The 18228-nt window shown below is 38.4% G+C and overlaps 2 protein-coding genes and 1 long non-coding RNA gene across 7 annotated transcripts in view; 1 reads left to right on the top strand and 2 right to left on the bottom strand.

Annotated features, from left to right (window-relative positions):
- Positions 1–2598, bottom strand: part of ago1 (argonaute RISC component 1) — a 28265-nt gene extending 25667 nt beyond the window's left edge. Inside the window, exon 1 of the mRNA XM_083529460.1 lies at positions 2075–2598. Within this exon, the coding sequence (XP_083385586.1) occupies positions 2075–2099 (25 nt within the window). The 5' untranslated portion in view covers positions 2100–2598. The remainder of the gene's footprint in view (positions 1–2074) is intronic.
- A 456-nt stretch (positions 2599–3054) lies between these two features.
- The window catches only part of LOC310719601, a 310811-nt gene continuing 295637 nt past the window's right edge, over positions 3055–18228 (bottom strand). Inside the window, exon 2 of the long non-coding RNA XR_014531529.1 lies at positions 3055–3119. This is a non-coding gene — a long non-coding RNA (uncharacterized lncRNA). The remainder of the gene's footprint in view (positions 3120–18228) is intronic.
- Positions 4469–17565, top strand: dhdds (dehydrodolichyl diphosphate synthase). 5 transcript variants are annotated; one of them, XR_014531520.1, is made up of 10 exons: positions 4469–4544; positions 6867–6929; positions 7173–7289; positions 8870–9012; positions 9114–9230; positions 9808–9909; positions 11845–11959; positions 14378–14485; positions 15760–17018; positions 17162–17565. XR_014531520.1 is itself a non-coding variant. In XM_083529468.1 (9 exons), exons 2-9 carry the CDS (start codon positions 6867–6869, stop codon positions 16000–16002), a joined length of 1008 nt encoding a protein of 335 aa, XP_083385594.1. In that variant the 5' UTR covers positions 4469–4544; the 3' UTR covers positions 16003–17565. The 5 variants fall into 5 exon arrangements, 2 of the variants coding, with proteins under 2 accessions (XP_083385594.1, XP_083385595.1); XR_014531521.1 differs by having other exon boundaries at positions 15760–17086; positions 17137–17565; XR_014531522.1 differs by having other exon boundaries at positions 4522–4622.

Raw genomic sequence — 18228 nt, 5'->3', positions numbered from 1 at the left:
GGGGCAAAAAATAAAATAGGTCAGTGGAAAACTGTCTTTTGGTCAGAAGAGTCAAAATTTGAGATACTTGGTTACACCCAAGGTGTCTTTGTTAAACTTACAGAGGGTGAACCAACATTTCTTTAATGTATGGTTTCCACTATAAAACATAGAAGCGATGTTTGAGTGCTTGGCTGGTTGGTGTCTTGTCAAATCGAAGGCACACTTAACCGGCATGGCTACTACAGCAATTTGCAGGGACATGCCACCTCATCTGGTTTGCACTTAGTGAGGGCATCATTTGTTTTCCAAAAGAACAACAGCACTCAACACCTTTAGGAGCTCCTCAAAATTGTTGGAAAAGCATTGCAAGTTAATAACTCATGCGGCTTTTAGAGAGAATTCTCAGAGTGTGCAAAGTTGCAATCAAAGCGAAAGAGGGCTACTTTGAAGAACTGAACATATAAAACATTCTGGGTTGTTTAACATTTTTGTTGGTTACAGAATTCCATGTGTTCTTTCGTATTCTGGATGTCTTTAGAATGAATGTGCAATGCTGAAAATAATCAAAATAAAGAAGAAACACACTAAAGGAGATGATGTGTTTAAACCTTTGGCTCAAATATATATACACACATACATATATATAAACACACACACACACACACACACACACGTATACATGTATGTATATACTTTCGTGTGTTTTTTTAAGCGTCGGTCGGCTTTAGTTTTTTTTTGTTGTGTTCTGCACAGTTGGCTCTAGTTGTTAACTGGTTTCCGGCCAATTCTGCACGTCGACTCGTCAGCGGATCTCGTCAGCGACAAAAAAAACCCTCAGATTGGCTATTCAGCGTAGTGAACGAGCAAACGGAACTGACGAAAGCAAACAACGACGGAGTAAAGAGGGAACACAACAACACTTCTCGTCATTCTTGCTCTTGTCTTTACAACTTAGCGAATCCGTGATCGCGGCAGGTGTGAACGCTGCTTGCTTTATGTATACGCAGTTCTAGCTATTCCTGTTTCCCTGTTTGAATGGTGAATATAGACTACTGCCACCTGCTGGGATGGGAGAGTAATGTTCTCTTACACAAGTGCAGAATGTATATGCTAGCTGGCGGCCGGCTGTAGTCTGTCCGGTGTGTTCTAATCCAACTTATTTTTTCAGGCGTTGTCCAGTCGGCTTTCCTTTAGAGGTTGTTCTTTGGTGTCAGTTTGATGTGTACCTGTAAAACGACAGTCACCGATACTGAAACTAGTATGGGCTAGAAAGAAATTAGCCCCAGTTTCAGCTTGAATTCTCCATTATATTTTGCAACAGGGTCTTCCGTTGCACAGCATTTATACCACATGACCATACACCTGACCACATTTCTGCATAATGCAACATTGCACAAATATGATTAAGGTCTAAAATCTATCCCGGGACCCTCCCGTACTGATGTGTCTTTAAGGCATGGATTCAATTCTCACTGCTGGCCCACTCCCATTGTTTGAAGGTCAATGACCTTAAGCAGACTTAATACAAACCACATCTGCCCCCCCCCCCCCCCCCCCCCCCCCATTCCACCAGGATCAATTATCCCTTGGGACCGGGCAGGGAGGTGCAAGACAAGGGTGTGCATGGGCAAGAGGTGTGGTTTAATCTGAATGAAAAGGGGGTGGGATGGGGCAGGGCAGGGTTCTCAGGACTTCACCTCACCCTGTATTCCCACGACCCCCCATCACCACCACCACCACCACCACCACCACCATGTCACACTTTCCCCCCCAGGTTCTGAACTACTGTGGGTATACAAGGCTTTTTTAAGGAAAGCAGGAGGACTTTTGGTTTGCTGTAATGTGATTGGATGCATGTCAGCCTAACAAACAAACAATTAACAAATAAACAAGTTCCTAACCCAAAGCATGGTTGCTGTTATTGATGTTAAATATTAAACTATTCACACTTTGAGGTGTAGTGCACGCGCACATGCATGTATAACTAATGCAATGCATATGTTCTGCATGTTGTATGGGGTATTTTTGTGCAAATGCATGCATTTTTTTTTTTTTTTTTCGGAGAATAAACCCCTGTCTAGGGTTGACCTACCAGCTGCAGATGGTCCCGGCTCCATCCCATCCACTCAGGCTCCCCGCGGCTTCCTTCTGAACTGTTCAATCGCCACGGCGGCGAGAGCCTGGAAAGCGTGTCCGACTATCAGGCTCCTTCCCTCGGCGTCCTAGAGGCTCCTTTTTACCCCACCCCCTCTCAGCTCCCGGGTGAATCCCCCAGTCGGAGCCCTCCGCGGACCCCGAACACAATAGCTTCCCTCCGGCTGCTTGCTCCCTCTCCAGACGGACCTCCGTCTTCTTTCCGTGCGTCTTTTTTCCTCCTTCCTCAGCGGTGTGTTTATGCTCCTGCTCACCGTTCAAACACCACTCTCCAGAGGAACAACAACAAAAAACGGCTGAGCGACACACAGACAGACACACAGACAGACACACAGGCAGGCAGGCAGGCAGGCAGGCAGTTTCCCCATTAACCACCTCCTCCTCCTCCTCCTCCTCCTTCTCCTTCTTCTCCTCCTCCTCCTCCTCTTCCACCTCTACCGCCTCCTTTCCTTCTTCTCCTTCTCCGAGCGCTCAAATGTGCGCTCCATCAGCGCGCTCGTCCTGGGTGCTGCCATCTAGTGTTAGGAAGTGACTACTTCACGTTCATTCAAGTGATTCTTTAATTATTCATTCTTTCATTCATTCGTTCGTTTATTTGCTTGTTCGTTCTTTCATTCACTTAATAATTCATTAATTAATTCATTTATTCGTTTGTTGGTTCATTCTGTCTTTCTTTCTTTCTTTTTTCTTCCTTTCTTTTAATCATTCATTCATTTATTATTTTGTGCATTAATTCTTTCCTTCTTTCTTTCGAAATTTGTTTCTGTTTTTTGTTTCCCCATTTGTTTGTTTGTTTGTTTATTCATTCTTTCTTTCTTTCTTTCTTACTTTCTTTCTTACTTTCTTTCTTACTTTCTTTCTTTCTTTCTTTCTTTCTGTCTGTCTGTCTGTCTGTCTGTCTGTCTGTCTGTCTGTCTGTCTGTCTGTCTTTCTTTCTTTTTTTCTTTCTTTCCTTCTTTCTTTCTTTCTTTCTTTCTTTCTTTCTTTCTTTCTTTCTTTCTTTCTTTCTTTCTTTCTTTCTTTCTTTCTTTCTTTCTTTCTTTCTTTCTTTCTTTCTTTCGTTTATTCTATCTATCTATCTATCTATCTATCTATCTATCTATCTATCTATCTATCTATCTATCTATCTATCTATCTATCTATCTATCTATCTATCTTTCTTTGATTCTTTCTTTCTTTCCTTCCCTCTTTCTTTCTTTTTTTTCTTTCTTTTTTTTTAAGTCATCCAATTTCATGCTTTATATGTCCTCATATATGTAAATGCTTCTATATGCAGTATACATGTGCATACCACAAAACATATTTATATTTTTATTATTTACAACCATATTTTATCTTTGGTATTCTTTGTATGGTTTGTATTTGACAAGAAAGACTGAGTTGGATTTCTTAAGCTGTTTTCAGACTTAAAGCAACTCACAACAATAAAGCAGCCAATGTTGTCCTATTGAACAAAAAAAGACAGTGGCCCATGGGTGACTAGATATGGGTGTGGCCAGTGACACAACAAAGTTAGAAAAGTTTTATGCAAATGTATTCAAATATGGAGCAACTTATTGCAGCCAGAACCTATAAAATCACAGCAAACGTTAATGTAACATTGTTAAATTTCTTACTTTAGTCCTACTTGCACTGTCACACCTGATCTTCCTGTTATTGAACTGTATTTAACTGCTTTTAAAAAGACAGATGCTGCTCTGTACAGCCACTTTGACCTCTTCTGCACTTGAAACCTGTACACTACATCAAAACTGTTTGTTTACATGTATACATTCATGTTAACAAACTGAAAATCCAAAATAAAGATACAAAATAAATGTTTATTTATTAATAAATCGATTATCATTTTATATTTTAGAAAGCTGAACTCTGTATTGATGATGAAGATGATGATGATGATGATGATGATGATTACATTGATAAAAATACAAATGAGCCATATGAAAAAAATAGACAAATTAATAAATAAATACACAAACAATATCAACTAATATTATTACAATTATTATTATTAATGATGATAGTAATACTACATCTATAATACAAAATAAGTACATACATATAGATAATAATTAAGAGAAAAAGAAGAAGAAGAAGAAGAACAAGAAGAACAAGAAGAATTACTATTATTAACAATGAATAAATAAATTAATCATAATTTTTCGGCTTATTCAAATGTGAAATGATAACCGATCACTAAAAAAACGTGAATTAAATATTAATAACTAAATAAAATTACATTCTGCAAATCTATTTAAAAATTACCAACAAAATTAATAGAGTTACAATTAATTGGGAATTTTTTTTTTTTAGTCTCTGTTTTTGACGTCGTGCCGCTTTGAAAACCCGTTCATTTCCGGTACGTCACTTCCTTTCCAGAGCAGAAGCTGACGTCACCCTACAAACAGGTTAGTGAGTTGGAGCTTCCGATATTTGCTGTAAAATGGCTGGAAATCGGGCAGAGGGGAAACACGGAGCGGTCTGAGGTTTTGTGCGGCTTCATTTGGACAGTTTGTCACAATGTTACGTGTCAATTAAATGTTTCCACATTAACATTTTTTGTAAACTAGACTGGGATTGGGACAGGGACATGTGTGTTAATGAATGATCAGCATTGAAGTCACATACACGTCCATCAGTACTGAATACTGAGCTGAATTCAGGCTTGTCTGAGTTATAACCTGTTATAAGGTTGTGTCTCAGGTGAAGCAGGAATTCCAGTACTGTACTGTACAGTGTTGTAGGATGTGATTTGGGGAAGTACCCTGTAAAAAAAAAAACACCATGATCAGCTGACCAGCAATTACTGCTTCCCAAAATGTTGTGGGAATGTTAGTTCTTGGTTCTGAGAGCAAACCTTTTTTACTTAATTTAATGTTAACATTTTAGGGAATGTTTTGTAAACATGTTACAGAGAACGTTCCACTAATGTTCCTATAATGTTCAAAAAATAACTTTCCAGTCACCCTGAATTGGTCAGGGAATGTTTTCTCAATGTCCTCGTATTGTTCTTGTAATATTCTCCTAATGTTCTGATGGAATAATTCAACCATCTGCTCTGGCTAAGTAGTCCTGAGAACATTCCCCTAACATTCTGGTAATCTTTTAAATAAGTCACACTTTTCAAATAACTTGTAGATGAATCTGAGGGCGTTCCTCTAATTTTCCAGTAACCTGCAACTCATTCTAACTTTTCGGGAACCTTGAAACAACCTTTCTCAAATCTTCCAGGAACGTTGATCTGACCTTAAATAACTGAAACCTCCCAGGAACCTTGCACTTATACAGGTTTTGAAGAACGTTTCAAACCTTCACTGTCCTACCAATCCTATAGTAGCATGGGATGGTTCAGAGAACGTTTCTCTTTTGGTCCTCTCAGGAACCCTTTAAAGGGGAATCCCATAGATCTTGGTATTATGGTCTTGCTCGTGGTCTTCATTTGCTTTTGATTGTCAAAATATAGAGTACCAGTAAAAGGTTTGGAGACACCTGGCCCTTTAAGAGACACATGCATGTTCTTTTTGTTTCTAGGGTAATTTAACTGTATGTAAATTTACTTTGACCAAACAAATATATAAATGTACAGATGTTTAACTTTGCTGGTTCCCTGGTGGTCTAGTGGTTAGGATGCGGCGCTCTCACCGCTGCAGGCCGGGTTCGATCTCCGGTCAGGGAACCGACCCCAGCCATTAGGGTTGCACAAGCCTTAGTGCCGGTCCCAAGCCCGGATAAATGGGGAGGGTTGCGTTAGGGAGAGCATCCAGCGTAAAAACATCCAAATCACACATGCGGATGGTCCGCTGTGGCGACACCTAATGGGAGAAGCCGAAAGAATGTTTTACAGATGTTTAACTTTATTTTCATTGAAAAATCCTTCCTTAGCATGAATCATAGTTTTACACACTCTTGGGATCTGAACAGTTTATTTGTCCAAACATTCTGCTACAATACTTTGTTTTACTGTCTTGTAAAATGTGTTCTTCACTGATTGGTGTTTTCTTTCACCTCAGAGCAGTTCAATAGGATTTAGTTGCAGTGACTGGGAAGGTCATGATAACACTCCAACCGAATGTTTGCTTTCTAAATGATGCTTAAAGAGCTTGGACGTCATTAGCTTGTTGTATGGAGAAGTTGTTTCCAATTAGCCGCAGTGCAGATTAAACTACATGGTGTTGAAGTATGAAATGGTAGACATGTTGGATCAGTATTTCTTTCAACCGGAGTAAATCTCCAAAGTTCCGTGTTCCAAAACAGCCGCAAACCATTAAGCTTCCACTTCTATGTTTGACTGTGGGGGGGGGGGGGGGTGAGGCAGTCTGCTGACATCTTCTCTCCTGTTCTCCATCTCATAGAAGTTCTTCTCATAGAGGCAGTAATGTCAAATTTGGACTCATCTGCCCACAAAACTTTGTCCAGTTCTTGTGTGTTCCTTTTACCTTGTGTGTGTGAAACAAATGAACATTCATGTGTTTCAAAAGCTGTAGAAGACGGGGTGTTTCCAAAGTTTTCACAGCTGCTGTCTATATCTTATTTTGAGTTCTCTGTATAATAGTGACCAACAGTTATGAACATTCCCATAGTGTTATGAAACAATACCTAAAATCTAGCCTAAGGAAATACAAAGGCTAATGTGTGGGTCAAATAAAATGTTTCGGGGTCCCGTCATTGATTTTAAAAAGCTTTTTGTTTTGGCTTTAATGTTCTTATTTAAACCTACTTCTCACACTTAGATGTCTTGGATCCGTGAAGGAGAACTAAGCCTTCTTGAAAGGCTCTCTGCCAACATCTTAAAGGTGATTTTATATATTTGTGTTTTTAATTACCTTCTGATCATGTAATGGGAAATGAAGGCTCTTTTTAGTCAGTTAGTGCATTTGGCTCACCTCACCTATAAGATTCTCTTGGGTCATAAACAGTCTTGAATAAATTGAAATAGTTATTATTTATAAAAAATGTAACCCTTAAATATGGGACATTTAACAATCATTTGTCTTGTCTGATTCCCTTGACGATGTTTTGCTTATGATTGTCCACAGGCAGGACCGATGCCCAAACACGTGGCCTTTATTATGGACGGGAACAGACGTTATGCACGTAAGAAACACGTGGAAAGACAGAAAGGCCACACTCAGGGCTTCGACAAACTGGCTGAAGTGAGTCATTTAAAACCTTTATTACGTGTAATTATAAATGGAGGAAAAGCACCAGGTGTCATTCATTAATAAATAAGGACATGTTTTAGAGTTTCCTATAGCAAAATATCCCATGTGTCTTACTCCTTGTGTAGTACTTTAAAATGGAGTGTGTTGATTACTGGGATCTCCTGCCAAGCATTATATCAACTTCTTGCTTTACAGGTCCACGTTTTCATAAAACGGCTGGCAGAACCACCATTAGTTGTTGGGCCTGTTTTTTGAGTGTTTTTGCACAAAATGAATAAAAGAATGTGGGTGTGGCTCCGTTTTCAGGGAAGTTTTTGTTTTGTCACGTCTCAGCCCCGGGTGTGAGAGACTTTTGGAAGGCGAATCTTTTCCCGCCAAAAACCCAGTTTGAACAGTTTGCAAAGTGATGTGTGAGAAATGTGACAAACCTAAAAAAAATTACAAAAAATCTAAAATAATAATCACAATTAGTGAAAGTATTGAAATTGCAATTCTTTAACTTAATTTTTCCCCTTCATTTCTTTCATTATTTTAAACCTGTAAAAAACTGATTTACTCTCCATTTGTAAAAAAATATAACCAAACTACATTATTTTATCACATTGATTCCAAATCATTTTTTTGATTCAATATAAAGATAGATAGATAGATAGATAGATAGATAGATAGATAGATAGATAGATAGATAGATAGATAGATAGATAGATAGATAGATAGATAGATAGATAGATACATACATACATACATACATACATACATACATACATACATACAATACACCTTTATACATGGATACACAGGAAAACAGCAAAGAGATTTATTGTACAAATGGATGCAAGTGCAGATGAATATTTAAATATATGAACAGCAAATTCATATAAAGGCTGTGGGCAGTGAAACAAGTGCAGAATCTGTTGAGCAAGTACAGTAAAAAAAAATATATGTATATAAGATCTTTAAGAAACAGTTCACAAAATGTGTGTAAGGCACAATATATGTAATGAAATACGAGACATGAATTAGCAATATGAGGTAGGTACATTGTACAACAGTGCAAAAGGTTATATACGGTGTATATACGGATTGTATAATATAAAAATGATATATAATGTATTTATCGCGGTGGTTAAGTTCCAAACTCGCCCACGATAAATGAAAAACCACGACAAACGAAAAAAAGCTATTTTATGTACACAGTACTGTACTGTATTAACGTTTTACTTTACTTTATAATTCATAATTATATTTTTATTAATACATTTTATTGTTTCAACATTAAACTCCATAAAAACCATTTCCTATAAGAGACCGGGAAAATCAGCCAAACAAATTTATGTGGCAAATTCCTCAAAAAACATGCATACATACTACCACATTGACAATGTTCTCACACAATGACTTAATTTTGTGAATGTAAAGTGTAGAAGGTGTAGAAAAGTAAAGTGTAATGAAAAGGATCTTCAGCAGAATGTGATTACCAAGATTACATCATTTCCTTTAGATATTCTTTGTCTCTCTCTCTCTTTCTCTCTCTCTCTCTCTCTCTCTCTCTCTCTCTCTCTCTCTCTCAGGCTCTTCGATGGTGTCTAAACCTGGGCATCCACGAGGTAACAGTGTACGCTTTCAGCATAGAGAACTTTAAACGCTCCAAAGAGGAAGTGAATGGCCTGATGGAGCTGGCTAAAGAGAAGTTCCTCCGGCTGCTCGATGAGCAGTGAGTCTGACTAAACTCACATTGTGTAATAGATGCTGGTTATACACAACATATTCAGACTCCATGTGTGTTTGTTTTGGGCTTTTTTTTTTTTATTCTAGAGAGAACCTTGAGAAGCATGGGGTGTGTATTCGGGTATTGGGAGACCTCACGCTACTTCCTGAAGATCTCCAGCATGTCATTGCCAAAGCTGTGGTTTCAACTAGAGCACACACGAAGTAAGGACATACAGTAGCTTTGAATAAGAAACTAAGCTGAGCTCTTCAGTTTACTTATAAATAAAATTATATAAAATAAAAAATTATATAATTAATAAATAAATTACAGATGGTCCCCGAGTTATGATGGTTCTACTTGCGATTTTTCCATCATATGATGACGAGAGCGTTACGACAAAATTTTTAAAATAATTAAAATTCCATGCAACAGGCAGCAGCGTACGATGTACGATACATCGGACGCGCAGTTGGAATGAGCGTATCTCTCTACCCTGTGAGATGCCCCACTCTCGCTAGCGGTCGACAGAGTAAAGTTGTCTCGGTGTGTGTTTTTCTGTTTCAAACGGTTTCAAACTGCAAGTCTTCCAAGCGCCAAAGTACGTCTCCTGTTGAAGTGAAAAAATAAGAATAGGAACTCCATCAGTTTAGAGCAGAAAATAAAAATTATAAACCAGCATGAAGCAGGAAAGACTGTCACAGTCATAGGATATTTTTGACGATATGGAGTCGTCTGTTATCTCCATTTTGAGTAGAGGACTACCTGTGTGTATATAAATAATTTCTTGTTTTCTGACAGGTGTTTTTTGAACGTTTGTTTTGCGTATACATCACGCTATGAAATCGCAAATGCAGTCCGAGAGATGGCCTGGGGAGCCGAGCAGGGCCTCATAAAGTCCAGGTAATTTTTCTTCCCCCTCACATTATTGATCCTTATTGTAGTCCTGTATGAATAAGACACATACTGTAATGCAGATGTTTGAAAATATCTGAACTCCCCCTGTAATCATAACAATTCTAGCCATACTCCGTCTCTGTAGATTTCTGTGCTGGGTGATAGTGAGGTAACGTCACACTGAGATGCCATGATTTTTGGTTTATGAACAGTTCTGAAGCATAAGCATGTGATAGAAAGCCCTCTATCTGGGTGACTTGCTTCAAGCAATCCAACTGCGGTAACGTTTTAAATTCAGGGTCAAAAATAGACACTGAGATGCAATTTTAGTTTTCCTGCAAGAATGAAAAAAGCAGCAATATGAGGTGACAGACTGCAAAAGTTCTCAAGTTTCAGCAGTAACATGTTTTACTCACTCACACATTTTCACTCTTTCTCTCTCTCTCTCTCTCTCTCTCTCTCTCTCTCTCTCTCTCTCGATCTCTCGTTCTTTTTCTGTCTTTCCCGTTACCCTATTATTCATTTTTTGCTTCCTTTCTTTTTGTCTGTTTCTTGGTCTCTCATTTTCCCTCTTTTTTTTGCCTCCATGTTCTGTTTGCTCTCACTTTTCCTCTCCTCTGTTTCCGAGTAGCTCTCTGCCTCTTCGATTTTTTTCTTTCTTTCTTTCTTCCATTCTTTCTTTCTCAACTTTCCCTCATATTTTGCTGTCTTTCTTTCTCAAAATCCCTCACTTCCTCTTTCTTCAACTCTTTCTCTTACATCTTTCTTTCTTTTTCTCTTTTTCTCTCTTTCTCTCTCTCTCTCTCTCTCTCTCTCTCTCTCTCTCTCGCATCCTTCTCTCTCTCTCTCTCTTTTGCATCCTTCTCTTTCCCTTTCTCTCTCATAGTTTATTTCTCTCATATTATACTTATAGTCTTTCTCTTTCCTACTTCCTCTCTTACTATCTCTACATCATCCTTCTCCTCCCCTACCTCTCTCACTTTTTCACACTTGCCATTCTTTCTCTTTCTTCACATACACAGTTTATTACCTTGTCTTTTGCTCTCTTTCTCATACTCCATCGCTTTTTTTTCTCACTCTTTCTTTTGCATACATGGAGTCTCTTTACCCTATCTCTTGCTGTTTTTCTCTCTCATACTTCCCCTCTGCTACTCTCTCCATCATCTTTCTTCCCCCTACCTATCTCTTTTTCCCTCCCCATCTTTCTCTCTCACTTTCTTATTCACATGTACTGGGTCTCTTTCTCTTATCTCTTGCTGTCTTAGATTTTCATGCTTCCTCACATCTCTCTCTCTCTTTCTCTCTCTCTCTCTCTCTCTCTCTCTCTCTCTCTCTCTCTCTCTCCCTCCCACCATTTCCATCTTTCTCACTTTTTTATTAACATACAGTGAGTCTCTTTTCCTTTCATACTCCCTAGCTTCTTCTCTCTCACACTATCTATCATCCTTCTTTTTCCCTTTCTTTTGCTATCACTTTTTCCCTCCAGAATACTGCCTGTCTTTTGGTGTTGCTCTCTGCTTCACCCCACCTCTCTCTCTCTCTCTTAATCTCTCTAGTGTCTGTAGCTCTCTGCCTCTCACTTTCTTTTTTTTAATGCTTCATATTTCCACAGAAATGCTGAAAGCTTAAAGGTTCAAAAAGTCACTGCATTGATCATGTATCAATCAGGACCAAATACAGATCTCAATCACCATCAGCTCATTTATCACTTTCTGTAAAGCACTTTTACATTCTGTCACCTGCTGTGTGACTGTGGACCAAATTAAAAACTGAGGAAACTGTACAAGCCCTCAAACTGACCTAAACGTATTATACATTTAGCTTTCAAACACACACACTTCTCTATAATTATGTTAAAATGAGTATTACAATGAGAAAAATTAGTTTATTTTAATTTTATCAAATGAAAATGTAAAGTTTTCTTCTTTTTTTTTCTTCTAGTGATGTATCAGAAGCACTGTTAAGCCAGTGTCTGTACACCAGCAACTCTCCCAACCCTGATCTCCTCATCCGCACTTCTGGAGAGGTGCGCCTTAGCGACTTCTTGCTCTGGCAGGTACGGAAGCCTACAGAAACCAAACTGAATTTCCAGACCGCCAGACCTTTTATAAATTTTTTAAGAAATTTAAACAATACTGCATGGAATGTCATGGGATCTAACTTGTACTTGCGTTATCCCAAATTAACCCCACCCACACATCCAATTTACATCCAATTTCTGTGCATCTGTGCAGGTTCCTGAGGTAAATTTGACCGCATTCTTGCTTTTTTAGAATTGTATGTAGATAACAGTGTTGGACGAAGTACACAAACAATTGACCTAATTAACTTGACCTAAAGTAGTGGTGCACTAGGTAAAATATTACTCCTGTAAAAGTGCTCGCTTTAAACTTTCACAAGATATTTACCTTCAAATGTATTTGAGTATCCAAAGTATTCACAGCGCTAAATTATTTCCACATTTTGCCACATTTTGATATGTTGCAGCCTAATTCCAAAATGGACTTAATCTATTATTTTATAGTTATTGTCAGCAAAAGATCCAGGAAGTACCATGACCAGGAACGCCTCAGAGATTAGGATTTTAACTTTATGCAAATGAGAAGCAAAGCGTTTTGGTGAGTGTCAGGTTGATAGGACTTCTTTCCCCCAACCCCAACCCCCCACCACCTGTTGTCAACTTCATCTCCTTCCACATTTGGTCTAGTGATTTCTAGATGGGTAGTATAGAATAAACATGTGGTGGGGGGTAACCATACACTGTACAGTCAAAAGTTTTTGGACACCTTACCATCACAACCAGATAGATTTGTTAAGTTCCTCATTGATAGTACAATAATACTCTTATGGGAAGGCTTTTCAATAGATTTTGTAGCGTAGTTGTGGGATTTGTGTTCATTCAGCCACAGGCGCATTAGTGAGATCAGGTATTAGACTTTGGATCTGAAGGTTGTGAAACCCCAACAAGCTGCCACTCCTGGGCCCCTGAGCAAGGCCCTTAACCCCCCCAATAGCTGCTTAGTTGTATGAATGAGATAAATGTAATTTCATGTTAATTTAAAACAAAACAAAAAAAAAAACAAGGTAAGAAAACTCTGCCTTACTTCTGACTAAGGCTGCAACTAACTTAATAATCGATTAATCTGATGTTCTTTTTTTTCTGATTAATTAGATTTAAAAAAAAGTGCTTATTATAACTATATAAAACCTTAATTTAAAGTACTTATGTATAAAAGTGTGATTTAAAAAAATGCACAAGCCACACATTTAGTTTTGACATTTTATAAAGCTTATAGTGGCGTACATGAGGGATTTCTCCTTTGAACAAATTAATTCATGCTCTTTTGCTTCTTTTTGTAAAAAACAATTAAATAAAAATTCAAAACACATTTGAGTATACAAAGTGAAGCAATTTGTGTTGATCAACATTTGTATTGTTTTAATGATAATTACAGATGGCAAGTTGGCCACCATGTTTAAAATATCAATATAAAAATATAATGCGACATTGTTTTGACAATTTTTATTAAAAAGAACAATTCACAGACATTTTATAAAGATATCTAGAATACATAATACATTTAATCTTGTATAATAATTAAATGATATATGCATAACTTGAATATACACATTAAAAAACAAGCATTTAAACGTAGTAAAGCCACAGTAAATCACGTTTAAAAAAAGATAAGTTACTGTTGTAGTGGACAAATGCCATAAAAAAGAGAATGGAACGGAGAAACGCAGCAAGCTGATGGGGAAATTTTTTATTGTTTATTGCTGCTTCTAGATTTAGTGTTTGTTCGCACAGTTTAATTTTAATCCATCACTATGTGATGCTCGATGCATCACTATGGGATACTCCTCGATGTTCGCGAGTGACTCCAGAACAGATCCATTGCGACTGTCCCAAAGTTAGCAAACAGTTTACACAATAGCACTTCATTAAACTATACCATTTTCACATGATTAGGAAATACAGTTTTTCCCTACCGTGCTGATGTTTCGCCTTCATCCGTGACACACACTTTTTTCCTGCTGCCGGTTGACCCTGAACTCTCCGCCGTCACGCTAAACCGTTACTTGAGCAGCTCAACTAATCAATAAAGCCATTCGTTGACAAGGAATTTTTTTTTCAGTTAGTTGTTGCAGCATTACTTCTGACTAAATAAAGCAGTGGGACTGGAGATTCTTTTCAAAAATGCTTAATGAACATCTCATGCTTTTTACACATACTAGACATCCATATATTATATTGAGTATGCTGATATAATGATTGCAGAAGGTAATTTTTGTCATAAAATTCTCCTGACCAACCAGAACTGAATGTTCTACAGCATTTTGTTTCTAAATTATAACTAAATTAATGTAATTTTTATCAATTATCAGTTTTGTGAGACCTCAATCATATATCTGCAATGTGTCATTAAGGGAATGAACTCTCATTATATAAACTTTCCTTTCCTTTCCAAAGACGTCTCACTCTTGCATAGTGTTCCAGTCCATCCTGTGGCCAGAATACTCTTTTTGGAATCTCTGTGAGGCAGTTTTGCAGTACCAGCTGAACTATCGCTCTATTCAGGTAAGACGGCAGCCTGTCAACCAGGAAAATTATTTGTCACTTGTACATTAAGCAGAGTGCATATATCCCAGCTTGTTTGGAAGTTTGGTTTAGAGCACAGGGTGAGCCATGATACGGTGCCTTTTTAACAGAAGAGGTTATGGGTCTTGCTCAAGGGCTCAACAGTGGAAAGCTTGGTGGTGCGGTGGCTTGAACCTCCGACCTTCTGATCAGCAAACCAGAGCATTAATCGTTGTGACAGATATGAGGTGGTATCAAAACGTTTCGAGACTAGCTCTGTATAAAGCGCCCAGCATTCCTGCTACTTCTGCGATGTGTCCTGAAAGTCTTCTTTTCGTAGCGTGTAAAGCACCTTCCTGCGTTTCGCGCTGGATCTCCGCAATGGTGTCAAAATAATCTTTGAGCTGAATCTTCCTTTTTGGGAAGAGGGCGATGTCCACAGGATCCAAGTCTGGTGAATAGGGTGGCCCTGTGGTCAAGTAAGACCATGTGGATTATTCTCCGATGATCATCATGCACAAGTTGCTGAATGGTTTCGACATTTTCAGGGATTGAGCTTGTTGAAGGTGTTCCTGATCTCTCGTCGTCATCTAGTGATGTTCTTCCGCTCTTGAAGTGCACGTGCCACTCAACACTCTCGGACGACTCATTGCAGCGTCTCCGTATGTCATGTCATGTCGTGGCAGATTTGCCCAGTTTCACGCAAAATTTCACGCTTTGCTCTTCATTCTAACTTGCTGTCCATGATTAATTCACAGATGTGGTAAAGCACATGGTCAGAATAGCACTGGTTAGCACCATTAGTCTCTAACTTTTTGATACCACCTCATAGATCACTTTGTTCATCAATTGCAGTTAATACTATGGTTCTGTTTTGTTTTGGGTTTTTTTTAAGTAAGGGTGTGAATTAAAATTTTTTATATTTGGACCTGCATTTAATAACACTTTTCGAGTGAGCTCTCTCGTTCAACCCAACGTGGCCACTAGGGAAAGTGGCTCGGTGGTTAAGTTTCTGGGTTACTGACAGGAAAGTTGGGGGGTTTAAGCCCTGGTATCACCAAGCTGCCACTCTTGGGCCCTTTTTTAAGGACCTTAGCGCTCTGATCTCCAGGGTCACTGTATCAACCTGCACGCTGACCCCAAATTCCTAACATTGCAGGTATATGCGAAGAAAGAATTTCATTGTGCTGTAACATACATGTGAGGAGTAAAAAGCACCTTTACCTTTTTGGCTTACCTTTAAATGCAATGTGTGGTGTCGTGTTATGTTCTAGAAAGCACGGGAGCTGCACAAAGAGGCTGAAACCGCGCAGCAGCTGGAGTCCGATCGTTCGTGTGTAGCCGAACTTCTTCGGCAGGGCAGAAACGGCAAGCCTATAGACGCCCACTCTCGTCACTCAGCACTGCTAAGCTATACGGCTGGCCGTGAGGAGCGAGTGAGCCGCTTCCTCGGTGCCCTTCAACAGAAAAGAGACAATTTCTTTGAGCAAATGAGCAGCCTGACTGCTGTTGCTTAAACTTTGATTGTTAAAATGTATCCAGTCCTGAATCACTAACTGCTTCCAACGTGTCTGATATATTTTGGTGGCTAATTCCGATCCCATTGGCTGTGTCAGATCGGAGAAGCATTGTGTAGGGCTGTGGTGCTGAGTCCAACATGGCTGCCTGTAGATGTGGTTCCAAATCCCAATAAAGTAAGAAGATTTTTTTATAAATTTACAAATTTGTACATAGTTTCGACAACACGGATGATGTACCCCGTTTTATGGGGATTTGAGCTATTTAACTTTGTCTTAAAGATGGTTCTCAAAACTAGGTATGTGAAACTATATGTCAACATCGATTTAAACATCTTTGAGGTGTGCGAGTTATGAATGTGTAGCTCTAATATGTCATTATTGAGCTGTGTCTTAAATCACATACCTGAATTTCCTATTTTTGATTATTTTTAAATCTCAACCCTACTTGAACACCTTTGGGATGAATGTGAATACTGACTACACCCCCAGACCTCCTTACTTTACATCAGTCCATGACTTTACTAACACCCTTGTGGCTGATAAACACAAATGTCCACAAGCACACTCCAAAGTCTAGTGGAACATCTTCCCAGAAGAGTGGAGGGAATTATTAGAGCAGATCGGGATAAAATGTGGAATGCAATACTCAAAAAGCACATACCAAACTTATGACCAGGTTTCTGCAAACGTTTGGCAATATAGTGTATTACTTACAAAGATTACATAAAATTCTTGAATTGCATTTTAGGAAACTGGTTTGGGAGTCTATGAGCACTGGTCATGGTTGGCAGGGATGGTGTATTATCTTTCAGCTTTCAGTCAGCGCAACATGGGCATCTGTGAGCAAAATAATTTAGAAGAAGGCAGATAGTCCTTTCCTCCGAGGGTGACCCGGCAGGAGTTCGAAAGGTGCAGTGGTTTTACTTGTGTCACAAAAAGTATGCTTTCTTTTTCGCCATCTCTGGTTGTTAGGTTTCATGTTATGAGGAGAACTAGCTGGTGAGTGGGAGCTGGTAAAATGGCAAATTGGGCAAAAATTGGGTAAAAAGAAAGATGAGAGATATAAAAGCAAGGGACAAGGGTCAAAACTTTCAAACAAAAGCCTGAAAGGAAAAAAATAGTTAGATCTAGTGCATTGCAAAACTGAAAATCACAGTATATCAGGTACTGTTGGAATGACATGAGTGTTACAGATCTAGAACACACTTATGTTTGTGTTATTGTTAGTTTCATTCCAATTTGAATCAAGCTGCCTCATTATCTTGAATCTTTGGATTGAATAAATCCACTTAAAAAGTATGATTTACATGCTATCATTTTTTTTTTCTTTAAAGATTACTACGTATTACATGTACTTTTTTGCGATTTGAGACACAGCTCTTGACCAAGTTAAATGGACACCATGGTTACACCATTAGTGGAACTTTTGCTTAGTGATTTTCTAAGCAAACCAGTGCTACTACATCCTCAAAGGGCTGAAGACATTGGACTGCTTGAGATTACTGTGACTACATGTGTATTTAAAGCCTTGTTTCTCTTACAAAATAAAAGATTTTAAAACATTTATTTGCATGTCATTTTTTGGGCTTACTTCAATAGGTTCTGAACAGTAAGGAATTTAAAAGCCTCACGAAGTACAGATATTTAAATATTATGTCAAACAAGCTGACAAATAAAATTGCATAAAGTTTAAGAAGGCTTATAAAACAAGTAGAGAAATCTAATTGGGTCTGCATTTTTCCACACTGATTGTAAAGGGAGTCATTACAGCGAAGGAACATTTGCAGTCTGAATGAACTTGGACATATATTTTTTTTACATTTGCATCAGGGTTGTGCTCATTTCTAGATACGTGTACCACCATCAAGAAACTGACAAGAAAACTAGCATAAAGTTTAAGAAAGTTAAAAAACATAGAAATCTAATTGGGTCTGCATTTTTCCACATGGAATGTAAAGCGAGTCGTGAAGGGGAAGAAACATTTGTCTGAATGAACTTCGACTTTTTTTTACATTTGCATCAGGGTTGTGCTCAGTTCAGGATTGTTGTACCAGCATCCTAGTTCTAGGACACATTTTCACGTCGTGTTGATGGAGTGTGAAGCGCTGTCTAATTTTTCGCTTCAAATTTTCTATTAGGTGCTCAATCAGATCAAAGCACAGTATTTGTGTTCTCATTGGATCAAGGTGATTGTTGATCTCGACTTTGGTTCAAATTGGCAAA

Source organism: Silurus aristotelis, assembly GCF_946808225.1.
Source record: "Silurus aristotelis genome assembly, chromosome: 25".
Lineage (NCBI taxonomy): Eukaryota > Metazoa > Chordata > Actinopteri > Siluriformes > Siluridae > Silurus > Silurus aristotelis.
This window is presented reverse-complemented; position numbering and strand designations above follow the sequence as displayed.